This window comes from Hyperolius riggenbachi, chromosome 9 (genome assembly GCF_040937935.1).
Source record: "Hyperolius riggenbachi isolate aHypRig1 chromosome 9, aHypRig1.pri, whole genome shotgun sequence".
Taxonomy (NCBI): Eukaryota; Metazoa; Chordata; class Amphibia; order Anura; family Hyperoliidae; genus Hyperolius; species Hyperolius riggenbachi.
The window spans coordinates 287,454,202-287,481,036 of NC_090654.1; the positions used below are offsets into that span (position 1 = coordinate 287,454,202).

Sequence of the window (26,835 nt, forward strand, 5' to 3'; positions counted from 1 at the left end):
GAACAGAACCCGGAACAGGCATGCAGATCAGCTGTAGACTGACCACTCCCTTCAGCACCTGTCAATCACTTATTTAAAGAGAAACTGTACTGGGAAAAAAACCCGTAATGAATAAAATTGATTAGATTTTACAATATTCATTTGTACATTACTTCATCAGTGCCCATTTTGAAATCTTTCCTCTACCCGATTTACATTCTGACATGTATCACTGGTGGTGACATCTTAACTCCTGCCAGGAGATCTGTACAGAATGTTCATTACTGAGAGTTCTATGCACAGAGGGAGATACTGCTTGCTTGGCAGTTGGAAACAGCAGTTATTTCCCACAATGCAACAAAGTTCACAGGCAGGAAACTGTCAGGACCATTCCTGACATCACACTGTGGGAGGGGTTTTCACCACAATATCAGCCATACAGCGCCCCCTGATGATCTATTTGTGAAAAGGAATAGATTTCTCATGGGAGAGGGGGTATCAACTACTGATTGAGATGAAGTTCAATCCTTTGTTAAAGTTTGTCTTTTTCCGGACTGCGCAAGTTAAATTCTACGTCCTGCAGGTGGCTGTTCAGCTCTGACACTTACCTGGGGCTTCTATCGGCCCCCTGCAGCTGTGATGTCCCGCGCCGTCCTCCTCCAATTCTCAATTAGCTTCCGCCGGTCCCGGTTTAATTCTTCCTGAAATAGAACTCCTCATCGGTGGCTTACTACACAGGAGCATTACAAGAAAACCTTGTACAGCGCCTGCGCAGTGAGCTCCCGATGACACACGCGGGAACGAGAATTATTCATCTATTTAGACGATTAGACCAGTGCCAGCGGCGGGGAACGGAGAATCGGAGGAGGACGGCGCCGGACATGACAGCTGCAGGGGGCTGGTAGAAGCCCCAGGTAAGTGTCAGGTTTTTGTTTTTAATACCCTCTACAGAACCCCTTTAAAGCCAATGGGTACCACATTAAAAATAAAAAAGTCAGGTACTCACCTAAGGAGAGGGAAGGCTCGGTCCTAATGAGCCTTCCCTCTCCTCTCCCGGTGCCCTCGGTGCTGCGCTGGCTCCCCCGTTCACGTCCGCCGCCGCAGGGACTTCGGAGGTCTTCGGGAGCACTTGGGCTTCCGAAGACGGGCCGCTCCATACTACGCACGTGCGTCATAGAGGGCGCTCGCGCATGCGTAGTATGGATCGGCCCGTCTTCGGGAGCCCAAGTGCTCCCGAAGGCTTCCGAAAGCTCCATTCGGCTGCGGAAGTGGCAGTATTTGATCGAACTGGTCGAATACTGCCACGGGGGATCCTGCGCGGGACCGGGCACCGGGAGAGGAGAGGGAAGGCTCATTAGGACCGAGCCTTCCCTCTCCTTAGGTGAGTACCTGACTTTTTTATTTTTTAAATGGTAAACACTCACTTTAAGTCTTTTTGTTCACCAAACAGAAATGTAACTTCTAAGGCTTTTTCTAACAGAATACTCAAGCAGCTCGGGATGGCCCAAAACCTCTAGGAAAGTATTGGGGACTAAGGGCCCATTCACACCCGCGTTTGCAAAACTTTTTGCAGGATTGATTTTTCAGCTGAAAAATCACTGAACACTGCGCCGATTTTTCCACGATCCTGTCTATCGTTTCTATAGCACTGAAACGCGATCGCCAGGAAATCGCCTGAAAATGGTGCAGGCGGCGCGTTTGCGTTTTGCATTTTTGGGTGATTTGCGGCGATTAGCGCAAATCGGCCAAGAAAGAACGGGCCCATAGGGTTTTATGACACTAGCACTTTGAAAAGCGCTAGCGTTTGAGCGTTTTGCGTAAATCGCCGGCAAAACGCTCAAGTGCGAATGGGCCCTAAAAGAGACTGAAAAGCCCTCCTACTAAAAAAGTTTTTACTTTTAGTGTGGTTTGCCTTCTTAAAACAGAAGGTATTTGCAATAATTTAGCTTTCAGTGAGATATTGTGGTCTCCCACAATGCACCGCTACTGTTTCAAAGACGCTGAAGCGAAAAAAAAATGATGATATTATGATTTGTATGTGTAGCACAGCTAAGAAATAAAACATTAAGATCAGATACATCAGTCTAATTGTTTCCAGTACAGGAAGAGTTGAGAAACTCCAGTTGTTATCTCTATGCAAACTAGCCATTAATCTCTATGACTTTCAATGTCCTGGAGAGGGCTGTTATCTGACTTTTATTATCTCAACTGTAAGTGAACTAATTACGTTTTCTCTGCCAGAGGAGAGGTCATTAGTTCACAGACTGCTCTGAAAGAATCATTTTGAATGCTGAGTGTTGTGTAATCTGCACATATTAGAGAATGATGCAATGTTAGAAAAAACACTATATACCTGAAAATAAAAATATGAGAATATTTTCTTTGCTGCTAATCTTCTAGTAATTATTCATAGTACACAACCAATTCATTATATCATATATTTTTTTTGCGCTTCAGTGTCTCTTTAAAGCTGAATTATCGCAAATAGCTTGTGTTTTAAGAAAGCAAACTGCACTGGGCTTTTTCTGTCTACAAAGCTGTCTTCAGAAGCATTTTTATCAACAGTCCTGATTCACTGAGATGTTCCATGCCACTAACAATGGCAGCATTCACTGCGGGTGCACTCAAGCCAGCTTAGATGTCAGTAGTTAGTGAGCCGTGACAGTGATGCTCCAGTCACCAGGCTTGCCCAAGCAACGCGTTTTGCTTCCCCTGCGTGACGTCTTGTGATGCTGAGCAGATTGTCAGTATTCCCTATAAAGGTGCCGGCTTCCTAAGCAGTCAAATGACTTTTATTGGAAGAGATGGAGATTAGTCAGGGATGCGGAAATAAACAACATACCGTAATTTGGGTCCTTTCATGCTCTACATGCCTGCCAATGTTCTGCAAATCACCAGTGGGCAAACTGAGTTCCAAGGATCATTATGTATTTATATATCACTGACATCTTCTGCAGCACTTTACAGAGAACATAGTCATGTCACTGACTGTCCTCAGAGGAGCTCACACTCTAATCCTACCATAGTCATAGTCTAATGTCCCCCCATATTATTATTATGTATTTATATAGCACTGGCATCTTCTGCAGCACTTTACAGAGTACATAGTCATGTCACTGACTGTCCTCAGAGAAGCTCACACTCTAATCCTACCATAGCCATAGTCTAATGTCCCCCCATATTATTATTATGTATTTATATAGCACTGACATCTTCTGCAGCACATTACAGAGTACATAGTCATGTCACTGACTGTCCTCAGAGCTCACAATCTAATCCTACCATAGTCATAGTATAATGTCCTACCATATTATTATTATTATGTATTTATATAGCGCTGACATCTTCTGCAGCACTGTACAGAGTACATAGTCCTGTCACTGACTGCCCTCAGAGGAGCTCACACTCTAATCCTACCATAGTCATAGTCTAATGTCCTCCATATTATTATTATGTATTTATTAAGCAGTGACATCTCCTGCAGCACATTACAGAGTACATAGTCATGTCACTGACTGTCCTCAGAGGATCTCACACTCTAATCCTACCATAGTCATAGTCTAATGTCCTAACATATTATTATTATGTATTTATATAGCGCTGACATCTTCTGCAGCACTGTACAGAGTACATAGTCCTGTCACTGACTGCCCTCAGAGGAGCTCACACTCTAATCCTACCATAGTCATAGTCTAATGTCCTCCATATTATTATTATGTATTTATATAGCAGTGACATCTCCTGCAGCACATTACAGAGTACATAGTCATGTCACTGACTGTCCTCAGAGGAGCTCACAATCTAATCCTACCATAGTCATAGTCTAATGTCCTACCATATTATTATTATGTATTTATATAGCACTGACATCTCCTGCAGCACATTACAGAGTACATAGTCATGTCACTGACTGTCCTCAGAGGAGCTCACAATCTAATCCTACCATAGTCATAGTCTAATGTCCTACCATATTATTATTATGTATTTATATAGCACTGACACCTTCTGCAGCACTTTACAGAGTACATAGTCATGTCACTGACTGTCCTCAGAGGAGCTCACACTCTAATCCTACCATAGTCATAGTGTAATGTCCTACCATATTATTATTATGTAGTTATATAGCACTGACATCTGCAGCACTTTACAGAGTGCATAGTCATGTCACATACCGTCTCTACAATGGGCTCAATTCACTAAGCAGTTTAGACTAGTCTACTGATGGTTTTTAGTCTACTGATGGTTTGGTCAGTTGCATCAAAGGGGAATTCACTATTACCAAATGTTTTATACCTGTTTTTAGACCTGGTCTAAACCACTTAATTAGGTCGGTAAAGCAGAGAAAATGATCAAATGCTGCAATTCACAGCCGAGTAGCTATGACTGACATCCTTCTCCTCTGATGAGCTCTCCTCTGCATACAATTACACTCCTGCATAATTAATACAAAAGGTTCCATCTTCACGTCTAAAATACCTCACAGAATTACTTTACCGACAGAAATCAAAAACTTTACCGACTAATCTCTGTCAGAAACAGTGGGCGTGGTTACTCCTTGTTTGCCTTTTTTGAATTGTGTAATTACTGAATGTTAGATCCGGTCTAAAAACAGGTCTGCAACATTACACCAAACCATCTGTAGACTTGTCTAAACTGCTTAGTGAATTGAATCCTATCGCTGAGTATCCAGGTATAATGGTGTACGGTTGACAGAGCACTTCATTAGTGGGTGTGGCACAGATTGCCAGGTTGAGGGACCTTGCCTGGTAGTCTGGGCCAGAATGGGGAGTTCCTGAGGTTCATCTCCCAGATTTCATCCACTGGACAAGACAAGAGAGAGAATGGAGATATGCAAGTCTCTGATTGGCTCGTCAGGATCATGTGCCAAAACAGGATGTGATCACAGCAAATCAGAGCTTTGCAAATCTATCAGCTGATCAAACAGATCACATGCTTCTCCCTGACTTCTCCTAGACGGGACCATCACTAATCCTCAGTATTGGGCAGAGAAGGATCTCGACTCCAATTTACCACCTACTGCGATCTCCACTTCACCTGGAACTCGTCTCAGCAGGTTCCTATATTCCATCCCATTCAACTACAGTCATTATTTGTAATATTAACTTCTTACAAATGAGTTTCCATTCCTCAGCCTGCGCATTAGCCGTCTGCGGGAAATTTGGCGCTTTAACGTTTTACGGCTCAGGAGTGCGCAGTCTACATTCGTAGGTGACCGTAAACTTTATGGCACGACAACCCTCGTAAATGTCCACTGTGTACACACGGGAGCGCCTTAAGTGCCTTCCAGCGCCAACGTGAGTCAGAGGACCACACAGGTTTGTTTGGATTATCATCGGAGACATAGATCATATGAGAGAGGTGCCATAGGGAGTGCCAGCCTCTCGCCGGGTACGCCGGTGTTTACCATGGCGGCGTTTGCCTCGGATATTATGTCGGTTGAAAGTGGCAGTTTGGAACCCTACCAGTTCTCATAATCCGTCGCCGCGTGAATCGAGGAGTCCGTTCCCGCGTCTCTCGGGCCAAAATCTCACTCGCCGTAAAGTTTTAGGTTGCCGAGGAACGTCAGTCATGCCTGTCGGCCCTCCAGTAATAATTTCTTCTGAAAACATTTTTACGAATTCCTTCGAGGGCCGGACGCCAAAAAGTAGCTCTTCTCAAACGCTTATTTGTAGGGTGGGAAGAGGAAATACGTCCTAATGATGGAGGAACTGCTGCCAAGAACGTACCCTCAGCAGCTGAGGGGGTTAGCGCCGCTTGGCATCGCTCTGCTCGGGCCGAGGTTGTGTCGTAAAATGAACACTTGTGCCTACACAGGAGCGGCAGGAGCCAAAACGTGTGCCTTGAGCAGGAACGCTACAGAATACAACTTAAAGGGGAACTTCAGCCTAAACAAACATACTGTCATCAAGTTACATCAGTTATGTTAATTAGAATAGATAGGTAATATAATCTCTTACACAACCTGTTTTAAAAGAACAGGCAAATGTTTGTGATTAATGGGGGCTGCCATCTTTGTCATGAGGGCAGCCATCTTTTTGGTTGAAAGGAGGTGACAGGGAGCATAAGACACAGTTCCAACTGTCCTGTGTCCTGATAACCACTCCCAGCTGCACACACTAGGCTTGAAATGTCAAATTCCAAATGTAAAAAAAAACAAATTGCACCAAAACAGCAGAACAAGAACCACAACATCAGAAATCCTATCATGCTTTTCACAGCATCAGGGGAAAAAAGCCCGGGCAGTTTTCTTCTGTGCAGCTAAAAATGAGGCTTGTATAAGAGAAACAAAGTTCTGATGCTGTGAAACTGTTAAAGAAACACCAGGCCTTTTCAGTGCTGCGGAGTCGATTTTTAGTCCGGAGGTTCACTTTAAATATATTAAAAAATAGGCAAATGTATTATTTGTTTATAAATTATTTGGCCATTAGAAAATCTTTCCTGACCTCGATTTACATTCTTAAAATTTATCACAGAAGGCAACATCTTTAGGCCTCGTTCACATTGCTTGCGTTGCCATCCGTATTTCGGTAACGCAGACACGCACGAACATCAGAAGTGCATAGACTGCGCTGTCTGATGTTCACACTGCATGTGTTCCATACCAGTGCGGTGCGCAAACGCATGCTGTCCACCCCCCCAACTCCTTTAGCTATGGTGGCTGGATGGTGTAGGAGTGGCTGGATAGTGTAATGGTTAAGGGCTCTGCCTCTGACACAGGAGACCTGGGTTTGAATCTCGGCTCTGCCTGTTCAGGAAACCAGCACCTATTCAGTAGGAGACCTTAGGCAAGTCTTCCTAACACTGCTACTGCCTATAGAGCGCGCCCTAGTGGTTGCAGCTCTGGCGCTTTGAGTCCGCCAGGAGAAAAAGTGCGATATAAATGTTGTCTTGTCTTTAGATTGTAAGCTCGCAAGGGCAGGGCTCTCTCCCCTTTAGTGTCTTGGTTACTTTTGTCACTGTTATTACCAATTCCGTATTTTGTATGGTCTCTGTATTTCTTATGTTGGTGTATACCAGGGGTAGGGAACCTATGGCTCGGGAGGCAGATGTGGCTCTTTTGATGGCTACATCTGGCTCACAGACAAATCAGTAGGGGATGATTCTCTAAGCTAAACTGCTCAAGCAGCGCAGCTCAGTGTGGCAGCGCAAGTACACTTTTCAAAGTAGGCACTCTACTGCTGTAGCATACACTACTCCAAAACGAACGGCTGCTCCAACTGTCCAACTCTGGACCCTGTCAGGTCCAGTGACTTTGTAGGGCGAGATCCCCTCACATTGATTGGCCCAATAGGATGCCTGTCACTTGACAAGCAGCCTATTGGGCCAAAGTGCGGGGATCTCGTCCTACAAAGTGAATCAACCCCCAAGTCAGCTAGCTAACTGTACAAGCTGTTAGTCGGTATTTCTCCTGCCTGGCTCTCTGGAAATTGCTGATGAGAAGCTGAAGATGTGTGACACTGACACTGCCTGGCGGATCAACTGTATACACATCACTATGGCAACAGGGCTACATGACCCTCTGCTGCGCATGCGCACTCTCCCAGTTTGAAACATATTGTATGGCTCTCACTAAATTACATCTTAAAATATGTGGCGTTTATGGCTCTCTCAGCCAAAAAGGTTCCTGATCCCTGGTGTATACCATTGTCTGTATTATTTTGTACCCCATGTTTGTTTCTTACTTTGTACAGCACCACGTAATATGTTGGCACTTTATAAATCAATAATAATAATGGGCGCCCTTATCGGTGGCTGGAGAAGCGTTTGACACAGGAGACCTGGGTTCGAATCTCGGCTCTGCCTGTTCAGTAAGCCAGCACCTATTCAGAAGGAGACCTTGGGCAAGTCTCCCTAACATTGCTACTGCCTATAGAGCGCCCCCTAGTGGCTGCAGCTCTGGTGCTTTGAGTCCGCCAGGAGAAAAGCGCGATATAAATGTTCTGAGTTTGTTTGTTTGTTGTGTTTGACTAATAAGGCAGAAGCCGTGACAACTTACTTCTGACACAACTCAGAATTAGGATTTCTTATCTCAGAGAGCATAGATTAGGCTCATTCAGGGGCTGAACTATAAACAAGAGGGCATCTATTCATCCTAAACATATTATTATTGTTTCATTTTACAAGTCGACCTCTCGTCAGCAGTCACCAGCGGTCGCGCTCTCTCTAGGAACAGGGGGGTCATTCTCTGAGCAGAATACAGTTCTGTTACAGGGCCAGCTGCATATACAGCTATGACCTCATGGCAGATATGTGTCCTTCTGTACAGTGAGCGATGTGCTATAATGTAACCGCTGTTTAGTGAGCGCAACTTAACCCCTTAATATCCATTCACCCCAGCATTCCCTCTGGGATTCACCCCGGGCAGCACAGTGGCGCAGTGGATAGCCTTGCAGCACTGGGTCCCCGACTTGAATCCCAGACAGGACACTATCTGCATGTAGTTTGTATGTTCTCCCGTGTCTGTGTGAGTTTCCTCTAAGCACTCTGGTTTCCTTCCGCAGCCCAAAAACATACAGATAAGTGAAATGGCTTCCTTCTAATATTCACCCTGCCTTGACTACTAGCCTCCTCTAATGACTATGGTAGGATTAGATTATGAGCTCCTCTGAGGACAGTCAGTGACATGACTATGTACTCTGTACAGTGCTGCAGAAGATGTCAGTGCTATATAAATACATAATAATAATATGGTAGGACATTAGACTATGACTATGGTAGGATTAGATTGTGAGCTCCTCTGAGGACAGTCAGTGACATGCCTATGTACTCTGTAAAGTGCTGCAGAAGATGTCAGTGCTATATAAATTAGTAATTAGTAATAGTAATTGTGAAGCTAGCTGATCTTCTCACCTGAAGTGAGAATACGGAGGCTGCCATAATTCTTTCCTTTTAGCCACAGCTCCTGAACAAGCAGATCAGGGGTTTCTGACAGTATTGTCAGATCTGACACGAGTAGCTGCATGCTTGTTTCTGGGGTAATTCAGTCACTTCTGCAGCCAAATAGATCAGCAGGGCTGCCAGGCGACTGGTATTATTTAAAAAGAAATAAATATGGCAGCCTCCATACTCTTCTCACTTCAGTTGTCCTGTAAAGCAAGGAATGTGGTTTTTGGATCCTGCTCTGGTCTTGCTTTGGGTAAAGTTACATAATATTTGTCTTTTAATTGTCGGACCGAATCCAAACAGCTGGCCTTTACAAATCCGGTACGGATTAGTGCGATCTTGTGCTTCAGAGACTAAATTTCGGCTGTCGTCGAAGCTTCCTACTCTCACCTAAGGAACATTGCAAAAATTAGGGCTGGTTCAGACGGACGTCTGCGTGGCGTCGCGTCTGGGGGCGTTGCGGCGGCTGCGCGGTCAGGCTTTCAGTAGCCTTCGGTCGCGTCGTGATGCGGTCGCGTTTTTTTCTTCCCCTAGGGGAACATTAGCCGTCGCGGTTGGCCGCTCCCTGGAAGCAACATGTCGCTTCCAGGGGCAGCCCGAACGCTTACGAAAATCGGGACCCGAACGCCGCGTTTGGGTAAAAGCGCGCAAAAGCTCGGTGTAAACGCTCCCATTCACTTGAATGGGAGCGTTTACCGCGACGTTCCGAACGCTTGCGGTAAACGCTCCGCAAGCGTCCGTGTGAACCAGCCCTTAAGCACCTCATTCCCCCAGAGGGTCCTCCCACCCTAGTTCCCGCCTTCATCACATCACGGCTGGACTACTGCATTGCCCTCTATGCAGGCCTCCCAAACAAGGACCTGCTCCGTCTGCAACTAGATTACTAGTAGACCAGCCTCACCACTGTCACATTACACCGCTCCTTCACTGGCTACCAGTAGAATGGAGAATACTCTTCAAGACTGGACTGCTGACATTCAAATCCCTGCACAATTTGGGTCCTGGATACATGAAGGACTTGCTGAAGCTGCACCACACCTCTCATAACCTCAGATCAGCAGGATCCATAAACTTGGTCACTCCCAGAGTGCACCTCAAAACCTTTAGAGCCAGAGCTTTCTGTCATGCTGCCCCTACCCTTTTGAATTCCCCAACAGACCCAGTAAAGACAGACTCATCCCTGGAGTTATTCAAATCCAGACTGAAAAGCTACCTGTTTAGCCTGGCAGTTGCAGACCTGTAGGATTCCATACTTCCCAACTTTTTGAAATAAAAAAAAGGGAAACTTAAGCCACACCCCTGCCACAACCCTAATCACACGCCTAGTCACGCATACCATAAAGATTTCATAATTGTTTTATAACTCAAACCACACTGGCCCTTTCTATCCTGGTTCATTTCCCTTCATATTAACATTTTAAAATTACTAATATATCAATTTAAAGGATGGGAATAAAGTTTAGAGTAAAACACATTTTTAGTAGAGAAATATATATATTTACATAGAAAGAGGGACAAAGTCCTGAAAGAGGGACTAATGAGTAGGAAAGAGGGACAGAGGGACAGGGCTCCCAAAGAGGGACAGTCACTCCAAAAGAGGGACAGTTGGGGGCTATGGAATTCTTCCTCTGCACCGCAATCTACCAATCCACCAGTTACTGGTCTGAGCCATGCTTATGCGAGTCCTTTGGGAGAATAGCGATTTACAAATGTCGTTGTTCTATTTTCCTGCAGGTCTGAATAGCACAGCGACTATACCAGTGATAATTATTACACAAAGCTGTGTTAATCCTGTCAGTAGCTCTACCTTGGAAACCTGCATGTTGTGCCTGCGTAGTCAGCCTCAGGAGACCGGTGTCCAGGCTCCCGCAGAGGCGAATGTTTCCCCGCGATACGAGGGATGGGGGACACGTGCTACGGTAACAATTGTGCAGGTCTAATCTGATCATTGTCCTCAGAGAAAGGGAAAATGTTCAGGGGAACATTCCTCACAAGAAAATCCAAGATGCCGAGATTAAAGGACAACTGTAGTGAGTGGTATATGGAGGCTGCCATATTTATATCCTGTTAAACAATACCAGTTGCCTGGCAGTCCTGCTGATCTATTTGGCTGCAGTAGTGTCTGAATAACACCAGAAACAAGCATGCAGCTAATGTCAGATCTGACAATGTCAGAAACCTGATCTGCTGCATGCTTGTTCAGGAGCTATGGCTTAAAGCATTAAGGTTCGTATACACGTCCGATAAAGATCGTTCGTTACGAACGATTCGTGACGTTTACACGATATTCAAATTAGACGGAAAAGATCGTTCGTAATGAACGATTGTGTACACACGTGAACGATATAAGTATAAAGTACTGAGCGACGAACGATTAAAAAATGCGTGCGCAAACGGAAGTGACGTTATGACAGGCAATAAGAACATGCGTTATCGGACGATCTTTGTACACACTGCAACGATTGAACGATTATCCTTCGAAAAAATCCGCCGGGTTGGATCGGTCGGATTGAACGATAACGGTCGTTATCGTCCCAAAAAACGATCGTTGGAAAATTTGGAGCGCACGATTATCGGTCCAATTGTCGTTATCGTTCGTTTTTGAACGATCGTTATCGTACGTGTGTACTCAGCTTTAGAGGCAGAGGATCAGCAGGGCTGCCAGGCAACTGGTATTGTTTAAAAGGAAATAAATATGGCAGCCTCCATATCCCTCTTGCTTCAGATGTCTTTTAAAGCCTTGTATCCACGCTAGATGGGCCTCGAGGCGTCCGGCCGGCCCGGCGCCAAAGCTTCAGCGAGAGATCCAGACTGCCAGATTGCGTTGTCCGAATGACGGCTATCACGATTATTCCCCTCCTTAGTCCTCCCACTCCACACATTGCCCCTCCTCCCCCCTCCATAGCAACAGATGCATTGCTAGCCTGAAGGCTACCGACACGTCTGTACAGGACTCGGCCCACAAATATCGCCTGAGTGTTTAAGTCCTGATACCTGCGGACTCCAGTGGCTGTGTACGCACCTTAACCCACTACTGTCTGGATGCACGAGACTGCCAAAGGCGTGTAAAGAAATGCATTTAACAATAGTGTGCAGATTGTTATGTAGGCGTAAATATAGCAGACAAGTCACTGAGTCCATATGGTGGGGGAGAAGAGCACACAGGCAGGAGGGGCCTGCAAAATAGTCTCACAATCTAAGGGTTGGGGGAGTGGGGCTCATGATGGGGTGGGGCGTATATGTCCAAGCAGGAGGGTGGAGCTTTGAAGATAACGGGTAAGCAGTAGTGAATAGATTCAGTGGACCTGAACTCTTGCACAGGACAGAAGCAAAACCTAGAGAAATGCACCTTGTATGTATTTAGAGAGTTTAGACTGTGTAATTCCCCCTCATCTGTGACTAATCACAACTGTAATTTGATCTCTCCGTGTCACATGACTGCCACGGCAGAGATGGCAGATAAGCTCATTGCAAAGCACAGGCTGTTAACCCTATGTCTGCTTCCATGAATCAGGAAGTAGAAACTGTTCAGATTTATTTTAGGATTTGTATCAGCTGTAACAAAGAAATGTTTTGTTTTTGTTTTTTTGTTTAAAGGTTATAATGCTGTTGTGTATATTTTAGAGCAGAGAGGAAGTTGTGAGTTCAGGTCCGCTTTTTAAAGCCTAATTGAATGAGTTGAAGGTGGGGGAGAGCCTGATGGGGGGAGGGCTTTCCATGGAGTAGGGGTGGTTCTGGAGAAGTCCTGGAGCCTAGTGAGTGAGCAATTGATGCGAGGGGTGGACATCCGTAGAGTGTTGGAGGAGCGGAGAGAGCGGATTGGTGAGTATCTCTTGACAAACTCCGAAATTCCAGCTTCCTAACTTCATTTTCTCAGGGTAAGGCAGAATACTTGTCAGCACTCCTCATATATGGAATGAGGTACATAGACATGGCAGGCAGTTTGCAGCAAAACCGTAACAACCCAAACCAGCCTACGGTCTCTGATTGGTTCCAGCGTAGAATGCTGTAATGCAGCAAGTGGAGAAAAGCAAACATTTCAGGCCATACATCCAGGCCCGGTCCGCCCATGACGTCACCTGAATGACATGCATCAGGCGGCGTCCTGCCCACCCCCTCCATCCGCAGCCGCCGCTCATCACCTTCTGAGCAGTGCCCACCTCCTCTACACAGTCCCCGGTCCCCTTCAACTAGCTAACAGAACTCAGATCAGTGGCGACCCGCAGCACTGCAGTGAAGGGAGGAGAGCTACCTATACTGGGGCACCTATACCGGGCTAACCTATACTGGGGGCACCTATACCTGGCAACCTATACTGGGGGCACCTATACCTGGCAACCTATACTGGGGCACCTATACCTGGCAACCTATACTGGGGGAACCTATACCGGGCTACCTATACTGGGGGCACCTATGCCTGGCTACCTATACTGGGGACATCTATACCGGCCTACCTATACTGGGGGCACCTATGCCTGGCTACCTATACTGGGGACATCTATACCGGGCTACCTATACTGGGGGCACCTATGCCTGGCTACCTATACTGGGGGCACCTATGCCTGGCTACCTATACTGGGGACATCTATACTGGGCTTCCTATACTGCGGGCACCTATGCCTGGCTACCTATACTGGGGGCACCAATTCTTAGATATTTATACTGTGAGCACCTGTACCGGACTATCCTGAACTGGGGGTACCTATACCTGGCTACCTATACTGGGGGTTCCTCTACCTGGCCATCTACCTACCTATACTGAGGGTATTTTTGGGGGGGTTTGCACCGCACAACATATGGTGCAAATTGTCAGGTGTTGTGCAATCATTCCAAATCAAGGAGGAAGGGGGCATCCTCACAAGTTTGCCTCGGACAGCAAAAAGTCTGAATTGGCCCTGCATGCATCTTCCTCAAGTTCTGAAGAAAAGGGATTCACACACAGAGAGGTGACACAGGAAACGGCAGAGCTGCAGGCTCCAAACAGTGGTGTCACCCGCATCCGATGACGCCTCTATCCTGTCGCACGGTCCAGCAGGCTGGGAAAACTCACAAATGTGGCCATTCAGATCTGCCAGTCGTTTGGCAAGAGGAACTGTTCACATCTGTGCGTTTTATCTGCAGATTTAGCTGTGTGTCGGAGTTGCCCCTTAACATTCCTCTGGAGAGTTTATGGTCCTCTGTGTCCTGTTCCTGCCCTGGAAATCTTTAAACCAAAATGTTTATTTTACCAATCTCCAGACTACAGGTACACCTGCAATAACAGAATTAGTGGGAACAGGATCCTGTAAGAGTTTAACTGCATTTGGCATGGACACAGCAGCAGAGAGAGAGAGACAGAAGGAATTTGGCCCATGGAATCGGCCAACACATACAGGTACGCTGGCGCACTGCCCCAGAGAGAGGCATGCTGGGATTGGCGTAAGGCACGCATCATTATGCTAGCCACACACGTATGTTTTTAAAGAAGCTAAAGCGATTGATGGAATATTTTAAAACAGTTTGATTTAAAGTGGGATTATACTCTCAAAACTAAAATTTGAATAACCATTTTTAGTTACATAAAAGAACATTTGAATGCATTCCCTTACATTCCCTGTGTGTAAAAAATGTTTACTTTCACGTCAGAGAGCAGTACAGGCTTGTTTATCTCTGGTTACCAGCAAATGTCGTCATTGCTGGCTGAAAGCTCTCCGTGGCATGTGTCTTTACTTTGCCCGCCTCGCTCTGCTGAACAGACACATCACCCTGATAACAGCTGTGTCACTTCAGCAGAAAGAAGGGGGGCGGAGTGAAGGGAGAATCTTGCCTTTGCCATGACCAGAGATAAGCAAGCCTGTACTACTCTCTGCAGTGAAAATAAAAGATTTTACACACAGGGAATGCTTTTAAATGTTCTTTTATGTAACTAAGAGTAGTTACTGAAATTTTAGTTTTGGGAATCAGAAGCACCTTTATTTGCCAAGTATGACGATTGTCATACCCGGTATTATTTGGGGTTCACATGGCATAGGCAATAGAACAAGTGGCAGACATAACATGGACAGCACGGGAGATATACAAATGAAACAAGCAGAACTAGAAGAACGTACATTAGAGCTTAGGGGGAAAGCTTAAAGCGGACCTGAACTCAGAACTTCCTCTCTGATCTAATAAGCTACAGCATAAAAACCTTAAAGGACAACTGTAGCGATAGGGATATGGAGGCTGCCATATTTATTTCCTTTTAAACAATACCAGTTGCCTGGCAGCCTTGCTGGTCTATTTGGCTGCAGTAGTGTCTGAATCCCACCAGGAACAAGCATGCAGCTAATCTTGTCAGATCTGACAATAATGTCAGAAACACCTGATCTGCTGCATGCTTGTTCAGGGGCTATGGCTGAAAGTATTAGAGGCAGAGGATCAGCAGGACAGCCAGGCAACTGGTATTGCTTAAAAGGAAATAAATATGGCCGCCTCCATAACCCACTTTGTTACAGTTGTCTTTTAAAAGAAAAAAACATTTCTTTGTTACAGCTGATCCAAATCCTGCAATAAATCTGCAGCGTGTCTCCTTCCTGCTTTCATGTAAGCAGGCATAGGGATAACATCCAGTGTTTACCAATAAGCTGGAGGAGATTCCTGAGCTGACACAGCTGAGAGATCAAATTACAGTTGTGATTAGTCACAGATGGGGGGGGGGGGGCAGGCTAACTCTCTAGATACATACAGGGTGCATTTCTCTCTGTTTTCCTTCTGACCTGTACAAGAGTTCAGGTCCATTTTAAAGAGAATGCGAGGCGGATTTTTTTAAACCTTAAGGTGGCCACACACGATACAATAATACAATACAATACAATACAATAACATTTGTAAAGTGCTTTTCTCCCATAGGACTCAAAGCGCATAGTTGTGTCTCAGATTAATACAGGGTTGCAGGCTGGGTTGTGTTACAGAGGAGATAGTCAGGTGTCCATGAATGCCAGACTGAAGAGGTAGGTTTTCAGTTTAGACTTAAATGCTTCCAGGGATGGAGCTGTCCTGATTGGGTGTGGCAGGGAGTTCCAAAGTGTAGGGGCAGCATGACAAAAGGCTCTGTCTCCAAAGGTTTTGAGGTGGACTCTGGGGGTGACCAAGGTGTTACGTCCTTTTGATCTAAGATTGTGGGGGGTGTGATGCAGTTGCAACAAGTCCTTCAGGTATCCAGGGCCCAGATTGTGCAAGGATTTGAATGTCAGTAAGCCAATCTTAAACAGATGATCCGATTTTACGGCAATTCGATAAAAACGATCGGATCTCTCGAAAAAATCGAAAGCTTTTTTTTTCATACGACTGAAAAATTCGATCGGATTTCACATTTTTTATTTTTATTTTTTTTTAATTGAACCGGAATGCCAGATATTTTTCCTCAATCTTTCTAAAGCTTGTATGGTGTGTGTTGGATTGTCAATGTATTAATATACACTTCCTAGCAATTTTCTCTGAATTTCCAATCATTTTTATCATAATTGGGGACAAAATTGAACATAGGTGTGAGGTACATTGGTCATATTTTTGATATGTTACAATCAGTCAGAAAAATGTATTGCAATTCTTAAATTGAACAGGTTTTGAAAAAATTGTATGGTGTGTGGCCACCATTAATAGGACACAGTGGTATGTTCTCTGCACAACGACATGCCTCTGCCACCGCCAGTCCCCCCTGCGCTCTGCTGTCCCCCCTGAAAATAGCGCCAGGCTAGCGGCAATCTGCTACTGAGCGAATATATTAAATGGATACATTAGACAATCCCTTATATTACAAAGAAATGGTTAGATTGGATTAAAAAGTTTGGATCATTATTGGCCACCATTAGGAGTAGGAGGATAGATACAATTGTTTAGCTCCTCAGTTTATTTTCACCTTGGGTTCACTTTAAATGCCAAGTCTAATAAATAAAAACTAAACCTTTAAAAATCCAGGGGCTTGACTGTTAGAGGAGACAGGTCCTCTTTGATACTCCCTCTCATTACCAAAGTATGTTTTTGTACCAACACAAAAGCCAAATAAAGTCTTAAGGCGCCTGGATTAGCCCGCAAACTCTGATCTCCACACAGGTCCGGTGGACCGTGGCTGTCGGCATGGCAACCAGGCGTGTACAGGCCATTGACTAAGCCGGTTCCTCTCAGTCAGAAGCCATCTTTCCAGGCTCTGGACTGGGCGTCCGTAGCCGTCCTTTATCCACCCAGAGGAATTACAGATCGGAATTATCCCGCCGCCGCCGCAGCACAGCGATATTCATTCAGACTTTTCTATCCTAATCCTTATCCCCGGCTTAAATCTCCTACAATCCGGGCTTTGCGCAGGGCGCCTCGCTTGACCCTCCGCTGCTTCCATCTCTGTGTCATGGCGTCTGCAGAATTCCAGGGATTACCGGCTGAGCCACGATCAGGCCGCGGATTCGCTCGTTAAAACAGTATTGGATACCTTCGAGGAAGCAAAGCGTTATCTGACCGAGGAGTAAAACGCTTCCCCAATCTCACCGGAGCGAATACGCAGCGTTTTACAGAAATTACTTTCTCGCAGGAAAGGCGCAAAGGTGCTTTATGGTGGTGTATTGACACGACATGCGCAATACAGGGCTTAAAGGGAACCAGAGATGAAAGGAATTTAAAAAATGAAAAAAAGATGTTATACATACCTGGGGCTTCCTCCAGTCCCATCAGCCTGGATCGCTCCCACGCTGCCGTCCTCTATCGCCGGTATCAGGTCCTGTCACTTCCGGCGGACGCGGCCAATTGTACGCAAGCACAGGGACTCCCTCCATATCTTTGCGCATGCGCCTGCGCAGTACGGAGGGAGCGCACTGTGCTTGCGTTGACTGGCAGAAATGACGGGACCCGGTAGTGGCGGATAGAGGCAGCGGTGGATGGCGGCGTGGGAGCGATCCAGGCTGATGGAGCTGGAGGAAGCCTCAGGAAGGTAAAACTAAATCTCGCTTCAGACCTCATAGATAGCAGAGGCATGTGTGCCCCTGCTAAAACACCGCTATCCCGCGGCTTAACGGGGGTCCCTTCACCCCCAAATCCCTTCCATACAGCGCGGAATCTCTTCCGCATTGAGGCAGGGCTAACCGCCGCAGCCCTGCCTCACGCGCGTCAATCAGGCGCGTACCTCCGCCTCTCCCCCGCCACTCTCAGTCTTCCTTCACTGAGAGGGGCGGGGGAGAGGCGGCGATGCGCGTCTGATAGACGGCGCTGAGAGGCAGGGCTGCAGCCGTTAGCCCTGCCTCCAGGAAGAGCAAAATCTACGACCAAGTTGGTCGTAGATTTTGCGGGGGTGGGTTTGGGGGTGAAGGAACCCCCGTTTAGCCGCGGGATAGCGGCGTTTTAGCAGGGGCACACATGCCCCTGCTGAATATAAGCACTGAAGCGAGATTTATTCTCGCTTCAGAGTCTCTTTAAGGGCTGGAACCCACAAGAGCGGTTTTGTGAGCATTGCTGGAGCGATTCAAAACGCTAGCGTTTTGCCAAAACGCTCAGCTAATGTTAATGGATGGGGCAACTTTCACTGGAGCGATTGCGCTTCCTAAAAACGCAAGCGCAGGACATGCAGCATTTTGGGAGCGTTAGTGCTACAATGTTAAGTATATCATCGCTGGCGTAATCGCTCATCAAAACCTGCAGGGAGCGATTTTGCTACCGTTTTAAAGTTACTGTACACTGTAACAAAATTTAAATTAATTGAAAGGACCAATCAGACTTTAAAACGCTAATCGTTAATCGCTACACAACCGCTGGCAAATTGATACACTTTGTAAAATCACTTCCTAAAACGCTCATGAAATCACTTACAAATTGCTCATACAAAACGCTCGCGCTTGCGATTAGCGATAGCGTTTTGCAGTGGGTTCCAGGCCTAAGCCTTGTTCACATGCTAGATTTATGTTGGCCTTAAAGGGAACCTAAACTGAGAAGGATATGGATTTTTCATTTTAAAATAATACCAGTTGCCTGACTCTCCTGCTGATCCTGTGTCTCTAATACTTTTAGCCACAGCCCCTCAACAAGCATGCTGATCAGATGCTCTGACTGAAGTCAGACTGGATTAGCTGCATGCTTGTTTCAGGTGTGTGATTCAGCCACTACTGCAGCCAAAGAGTTCAGCAGGGCAGCCAGGCAACTGGTATTGTTTAAAAGGAAACATCCACATCCCTCTCTGTTTAGGTTCCCTTTAATGATCACCAATTATTTGTTATTGGCCAGAGTTGGATATGTATGCCGTAGGGCCGTTTGAAGTCTGTAGGCAGGTTTGCACATCATCGATTGTCGTACGCACTGCAGGCTGGCGGTGCAAAGACGCTGTAAGACTTTCTGTTACCATCAGAGAATACACAGAGTTCAGGGCGGGAGCCGACTAATCTCATACAATATTGATCTACGCTCATAATTACCCGCCATATATTCAGCAACATGAACTGCATTATTAATAGTGTTTCTGAGCAAACACAGCGGCCGGCTGTACACATGTGCGGAAGATATACTGCTCTGGCCTTATCGCCTATATCTACACAATACACATCCAGCATCCAGCAAGCAAACATGCTACAAACAGGGCGAGAAAAACAATATCCAACGTTCATTGATCGGGAATCATTTATAAACAGTTATTTCTTGTTAGCCGTGCGCTGAAAAAAAAGCATTATAAGGGCTCAGTTACAATGAATAATAATGCAGTGATATAGATTTATTGTGGCATGATCTAGCTCCTCTGGGGACAGTGACATGACTATGTACTCTGTAAAGTGCTGCAGAAGATGTCACTGCTCTATAAATACATAATAATATGGTAAGACATTAGACTATGACTATGGTAGGATTAGATTGTCAGCTCCTCTGAGGACAGTCAGTGACATGACTATGTACTCTGTAATGTGCTGCAGAAGATGTCAGTGTTATATAAATACATAATAATAATATGGTAGGACATTACACTATGACTATGGTAGGGATTCGATTGTGAGCTCCTCTGAGGACAGTCAGTGACATGACTATGTACTCTGTACAGTGCTGCAGAAGATGTCAGTGCTATATAAATACATAATAATATGGCAGGACATTAGACTATGACTAGGGTAGGATTAGAGTGTGAGCTCCTCTGAGGACAGTCAGTGACATGGCTATGTACTCTGTACAGTGCTGCAGAAGATGTCAGTGCTATATAAATACATAATAATAATATGGTAGGACATTAGGCTATGACTATGGTAGGATTAGATTGTGAGCTCCTCTGAGGACAGTCAGTGACATGACTATGTACTCTGTAAAGTGCTGCAGAAGATGTCAGTGCTATATAAATACATAATAATAATATGGTAGGACATTAGGTTATGACTATGGTAGGATTAGATTGTGAGCTCCTCTGAGGGCAGTCAGTGACATGACCATGTACTCTGTAATGTGCTGCAGAAGATGTCAGTGCTACATAAATACATAATAATAATATGGTAGGACATTAGACTATGACTATGGTAGGATTAGAGTGTGAGCTCCTCTGAGGACAGTCAGTGACATGACTATGTACTCTGTAATGTGCTGCAGAAGATGTCAGTGCTATATAAATACATAATAATAATATGGTAGGACATTAGACTATGACTATGGTAGGATTAGATTGTGAGCTCCTCTGAGGACAGTCAGTAACATGACTATGTACTCCGTAATGTGCTGCAGAAGATGTCAGTGCAATATAAAATACATAATAATAATAATATGGCAAAACATTAGACTATGACTATGGTAGGATTAGAGTGTGAGCTCCTCTGAGGACAGTCAGTGACATGGCTATGTACTCTGTACAGTGCTGCAGAAGATGTCAGTGCTATATAAATACATAATAATAATATGGTAGGACATTAGGCTATGACTATGGTAGGATTAGATTGTGAGCTCCTCTGAGGGCAGTCAGTGACATGACCATGTACTCTGTAATGTGCTGCAGAAGATGTCAGTGCTACATAAATACATAATAATAATATGGTAGGACATTAGACTATGACTATGGTAGGGTTAGATTGCGAGCTCCTCTGAGGACAGTCAGTGACATGACTATGTGTGGTGTAAAGTGCTGCAGAAGTCAAAGCTATGTAAAAATGCAATAACAACAGTCTCCTGTAGGTGGCGAGACCCATGCAAGTGGGAGGAAGCATAACTTATGCCCCTCCTATCAGTCACTACACCATTATTTTTGGGTCAGCTGACAACATATCGCCACAGAAAACCAATCCGTAATGCAGCTAGTCGGTCTTCCTTTTATCAGAGCGCTTCACAGCAGCGTTTACATTCACTGCGGTAATATAAACACGATAAACAGGTAGAGAAAGTACCACGAATGATAATTACCTCTCTAATTATTGTGGTTCCAAAAACCTCCCCCTTTCGATAAAGCGACAAAAAAGATAGATAAAGATTTGTGAGGAGAGTTTCGGAAGTCAGGACAACAATGTTTGGCTTTCAAACAAAACAATCAATCAATCAAGAAAATTGATTGACTTTAAAAGATCTGAAGGTGCCTATTAGGCCTCTTTTCCACGGACAGTTGATAGGCAGTGAAATGCCTCTCAAACGCTCACAACTGCTCGCTGCTGCCTGGTAACTGCTAGTTGCTGCCTTGTAACTGCTCACTGCTGCCTGGCAACTGCTCACTGCTGCCTGGTAACTGCTTGTTGCTGCGTGGTAACTTCTCACTGCTGCCTGGCAACTGCTCACTGCTGCCTGGCAACTGCTCACTGCTGCCTGGCAACTGCTCACTGCTGCCTGGCAACTGCTCAACCAAACACTGACTAAGGCCTCCATTCCACCGACTGTTGAGCTATTTGCTCAGCAAGCAGTTACCAGGCAGCAACAAGCAGTTACCAGGCAGCAGTGAGCAGTTGCCAGGCTGCAGTGAGCAGTTGCCAGGCAGCAGCAAGCAGTTGTGAGAGTTTAAGAGGCATTTCACTGCCTATCAACAGTCTGTGGAAAGTAGGCCTAAATCATTTATAAAAGGACATTGTTTTTAAAAAAAATCAAGCAATTTAATGAATTAAGTTACTTTCACTGCAGCATCATGGCTAGTTACTAGGATTACTAGATGATGGAATGAAGTTATTTGTTGACGGAAGTTGATGAATTTAATAATTAGTAATGATTACTACATGAAGCTATCGCTAATAATTCTGCCTACCGATTAAACGTTCTACCCTCAGAGGTTTCGGTGCCGCTTTCGGCGTGAGTTTTCGCATTCGCAGCTCCATCATATAGCTCCTCCTCCTCTTCCTGACATACAGATCTGTATGAACAAATTCATCCATTAGCTGTACAGACCCTCCCCGATATGATCAGCATATTATTAAAGAGACTCTGTAACAAAATTGTCAGCCTTATTTCTTCTATCCTATAAGTTCCTATACCTGTTGTAATGTGGTCTGGATTACTGCAGCCTTTTCTAGTTGCACTGTCTCTGTAATATACCTCTAGATTGTAAGATCGCAAGGGCAGGGACCTCCTCCTAGTGTTTCTCATACCGCTGTAATTTTAACATATGCACATGTACCAGCTACACATCAACTATGTATGTATCTGTAGTTATTCAATGTCATGACTGTACAGTGTCTTTTACTTCTCATGTATATTTGTTCCCCATTATTTGTTTGTACTATGTACAGCGCTACGGAAGATGCTGGCGCTATATAAATAAAAAATAATAATAATAATATCTAATCGTTTTTTCTTTGTCAAGCTTTGTCGACCCAGAGAGGAATGGGCTGCCTCTGTTGTAATGAATACAGGTTATACACGCCCCCTGCAGGCTCTGTGTGCTTTGTTTATTCCTCACAGACAGCTTGTTTGTTTGTGAGGCTGAGAGGGGGAGGGAGCTGCCTGTCACATGCTGAGAAACTGTGACTAATCCCAGACTGGAGTGCAGATAATTCACTATGTAATAATAACTTGGAGTATACTGTAACATGAAATACTGTGTGTGTACACACACACACACACACACACATCACTTCCTGGTTAGCGGCCATGTTTTTTGTTTGTTTTGTTTGTAAACACTGCCTAAAACGATTAAAAGCCAGGATCAGGGCGGGGAGTGGCGGAAACGGCAAACAGGGATCCAGGAGATCACAGTGACTCGATTGGTATGTTTTTTTATTGTACAAATCGGACCGTACAATAAGCAAGTGCCCAGTCATGAATGGGAGCAGCTGACAGGTGGTGAATTCACCGCTCACGGAAAAGAGGCCTTAGCAGAAAGGTGAGTATTAAGCCTGGTACACACCTTCAATTTTGATTGGCCAATCAATGTCCAATTTTACCGCATAATATTACATGGCAGTGGTTAAGCTGGCCAATCATTGGCCAATCAAATTTGAAGGTACGTACCAGACTTAAAGTGGACCTGAACTCTTGCATAGGAACCTGCCTAATTTCCCATCATCTGTAATTGATCACAAGTATAATTTGAGCTCTCAGCTGTGTCAACACAGAAAATCAGCAGTCCTTGGCAGACACAGCTAATATGTAAACATGGGAAGTTAACCCTTTCTCTGCTTCCATGAGAGCAGGAAGTAGACGCACTGCAGATGTATTGCAGGAGTTCTGTAAACTGCAACAAAGAAATGTTTTACTGTAAAGTTTATTATGCTGTTACTTATCATTTAGGGCTGGAACCCACAAGAGCGGTTTTGTGAGCATTTTGGCAGCGCTGCGATATGCTAGCGTTTTGCCAAAACGTTCAGTTAATGTTAATGGATGGGGCAACTTCCACAGGAGCGTTTGCGTTTCCCAAAAACGCAAACGCAGGACCTGCAGCATTTTGGGAGCGTTAGCGCTTCAATGTTAAGTATACAAATGCTAGTGTAATAGCTTATCAAAACCTAAACGGAGCGGTTTTGCTAGCGTTTTGAAGTTACAGCACACTGTAACAAAATTAAAATTAATTGAGAGGACCAATCAGGATTAAAACACGAATCGCTAAACGCTACACAACCGCTGACACATAAAATACACTTTTTAAATACGCTCCCTAAAACGAGCATGAATCCGCTTGCAAACCGCTCATACAAAACGCTAGCGGTTGCGTTTAGCGTTTGCGGATTTAAGTGGGTTCCAGGCCTCAGAGCAGAGAGGAAGTTCTGAGTTCAAGTCTGCTTTAAGGCTCTCCCTACAGGTGTTCCAAATAAAGTGGTCAGTCAGTGTAGATGTGAGCAGAGGGGATAACTGTCAGTATAAGCAGACTTGCGCAGTAATAACTGATGGCGCACAGAGCAGTCTGTTGCTGCACCCAGTAGCAGTGGAGACAGTCGGGTGTCACACCCAGTGTACATAAGATTAGCTCTATAATTCACTCTCAGACCCCTGCACACCGCACATAAACGTATCATAAGCAAACACAGCACAGGTCACACGAAGAGGTAAAAAGTTCATTTTCAGACAGAATTACCAAACCAGTTCTTCTGCAAAAGTCATAGATAAATGTTTACATAGCCGCCAATGTTTTCCCAGTTCTGTGATGAGAGGTGGAGACTGTGCAAATAACAGAGATCTACTTCCCCCAAGAACCCAGTAATAATCTCTCATCCTTAAGCAGGAGTGTAAAACTCAAATACAAAGTGGGATGAAGCACGGTGGCGTAGTGGTTAGCTCTCTCGCCTTGCAGCGCTGGGTCCCTGGTTCGAATCTCAGCCAGGGCACTATCTGAAAAGAGTTTGTATGTTCTCTCCGTGTCTGCGTGGGTTTCCCCCGGGCACTCCGGTTTCCTCCCACATTCCAAAAAAAACATATGGATAAGTTTACTGGCTCCCCCTAAAATTGGCCCTAGACTACAGTACTTACACTACATAATATAGACATATGGCAATGGTAGGGATTAGATTGTGAGCTCCTCTGAGGGACAGTTAGTGACAAGACAATATATATATATATATATATATATATATATACACTGTACAGTGCTGCGTAATATGTCGGCACTATATAAATACTAAATAATAATAATAATAATAAAATTGAGCTCTGGGACCTCTTATAAAGTTACCTGGTGTCTAATGCCTCCCCTATAGAGTTCCCTGGTGTCTAGAGTGCCTCCCTCCCTCTACAATACAGTTCCCTGGAGTCTAGTGGCTCCCTACCCTCTCCTATACAGGTTCCTGGTATCTAGTGCTTCCCCCCCTCCCCATATGGCTTAACTGGTGATCTAGGGCTTACCCTCCAATATAGCTTCCCTGGTGGTCTAGAGTGGGCCAAACATAATGCAAAGTGGGGAAAACCACCTGAGGGCCAAATCTGATGGCTCAGAGGGCCAGATTTGGCCCACGGGCCGGAGTTTGACATGTATGTCCTAAAGTCTGCCGTATACTAATAAGGTAGCCATACATCTAGTGATGATGGGCAGATTCGAATAAGAGATTCAAATCTGATTAGAGAGAGATCTGTTGGCTGCCCAAACACCTCAGGCAAATTCTCGAGGAATCGGCTAAGTCCGCCGCCTCACCGATGCCCCCTAGTGTATGAATGTGCCACCCCTGCACTTATACATTACCTGTCCTGTGTCGCCCACCGTGCAGTGCCCGTCCGTCCTCGGAATCCCCAGCTCTTCCATTAGCGATATACCCGCCGCCAGCACATAGCACGCCGCGTCTGTGTGACGTCAGGAAGTCAAGCGATTGCGGTACTTTGTGCTAAGTCGTCAGGTATCTTAAGGATCCGATCCGCCATGATGGTTTTTACGGCCAAACAGTGTTTGCATAATCCCCGCCTGTACCCACCTCGCAAGATCGTGGAAACGATCTCACATCACTCAAAAAAATCGCCGGTTGCCAGAAACATCATTGTAGAAATCAGGTAGTGGGTACAGAATAGGATCAGCAGGACAGATAAAAGGAAATAAATATGTCAGCCTCCATATATGCAGGGACGGATCTAGGGGGGGGCAAGCGGGTCTCTTGCCCCAGGCGCAGTTTGTTCAATTCTTAAAAAGGCGGCAAAATTTGGATGGGGAATGGCAGTTTAGGCGCCAAAACCTGACCTTGCCCCAGGCGCAACTTGGGGCAACTTGGTCTAGATCCGTCCCTGCATATATGTCAGCCTCTCACTTATGGTGTCCTTTAGGACTACACCTTAAAACTGTTAAGGTGCAACACCCCCTAAATCCCGAACCCCCCCCCCCCCCCGCCTGAGTGTAGACTCAGCATTTGCTATAGGTGCTGTTTTCAATAGATCAATAACGCAAGTGTTGCTATGGTAATGTACATTGCGCTACTTGCGCACTGTGTACCTGTTTGTATTGTGACATTATTTTCCCTTTGATGTTGCAAAGTTTTTAAATTACATTTTGAATTTTTTTTAAAGCATTCCATTAGTTGCTGGCACGGATAACGCTATGCTATAGCAGAGTGTTGGGGTGCACGGCAGCAAGACGTTACCGCGTGACCGGACAGCATACCGAACGCCCAAGGCTCTCTCCGAGGTCAGATAAAAATCGCTGCTGTGTTGTGAAATATTCAGATGACAAAGGCAGAGAGAGAGAGGCCGGAATCAATACTAAGAACAGGGAGGAATATATTAGCAAGAATATAATAATCAGAACTACATTACAAACATCACACCTGTGAAACTGACATAGGCCTGGTGCACACCAAGCATTTGTGGGAGTGTTTTCAAAACCGCTTCCGCCAGTGAAAACGCTTGGCTAATGTATTTCAATGGGGTGGTGCACACCGGAGGTTTGAGGTTTTTAGCAAACCGCAAACGTGGCTGCAGCAATTTTTGCGGTTTGCAGATGCGTTTCTGCCTCAATGTAAAGTATAGGAAAAACGCAAACTGCTCTGAAAAACACTAGATCAGAGCGCTTTTCCAGGTGTTTTTGTTACAGAAGCTGTTCAGTAACAGCAGTACTGTAACAATATATGTAATCTGCTACACAAAAACGCTCCAAAAAACGCCAGGCATGTT

General features: G+C 45.2%; 1 protein-coding gene across 3 annotated transcripts in view; it reads right to left on the reverse strand.

Annotated features, from left to right (window-relative positions):
- CLMN (calmin) overlaps nt 1-26,835 on the reverse strand; it is a 170,930-nt gene that overhangs the window by 71,942 nt on the left and 72,153 nt on the right. Inside the window, exon 2 of one of the 3 annotated variants that reach the window (XM_068254734.1) lies at nt 22,064-22,168. The exons of the other annotated variants lie outside the window; for them this stretch is intronic. Coding sequence (XP_068110835.1) covers nt 22,064-22,168 — 105 coding nt within the window. The remainder of the gene's footprint in view (nt 1-22,063; nt 22,169-26,835) is intronic. 3 annotated transcript variants of the gene reach the window in all.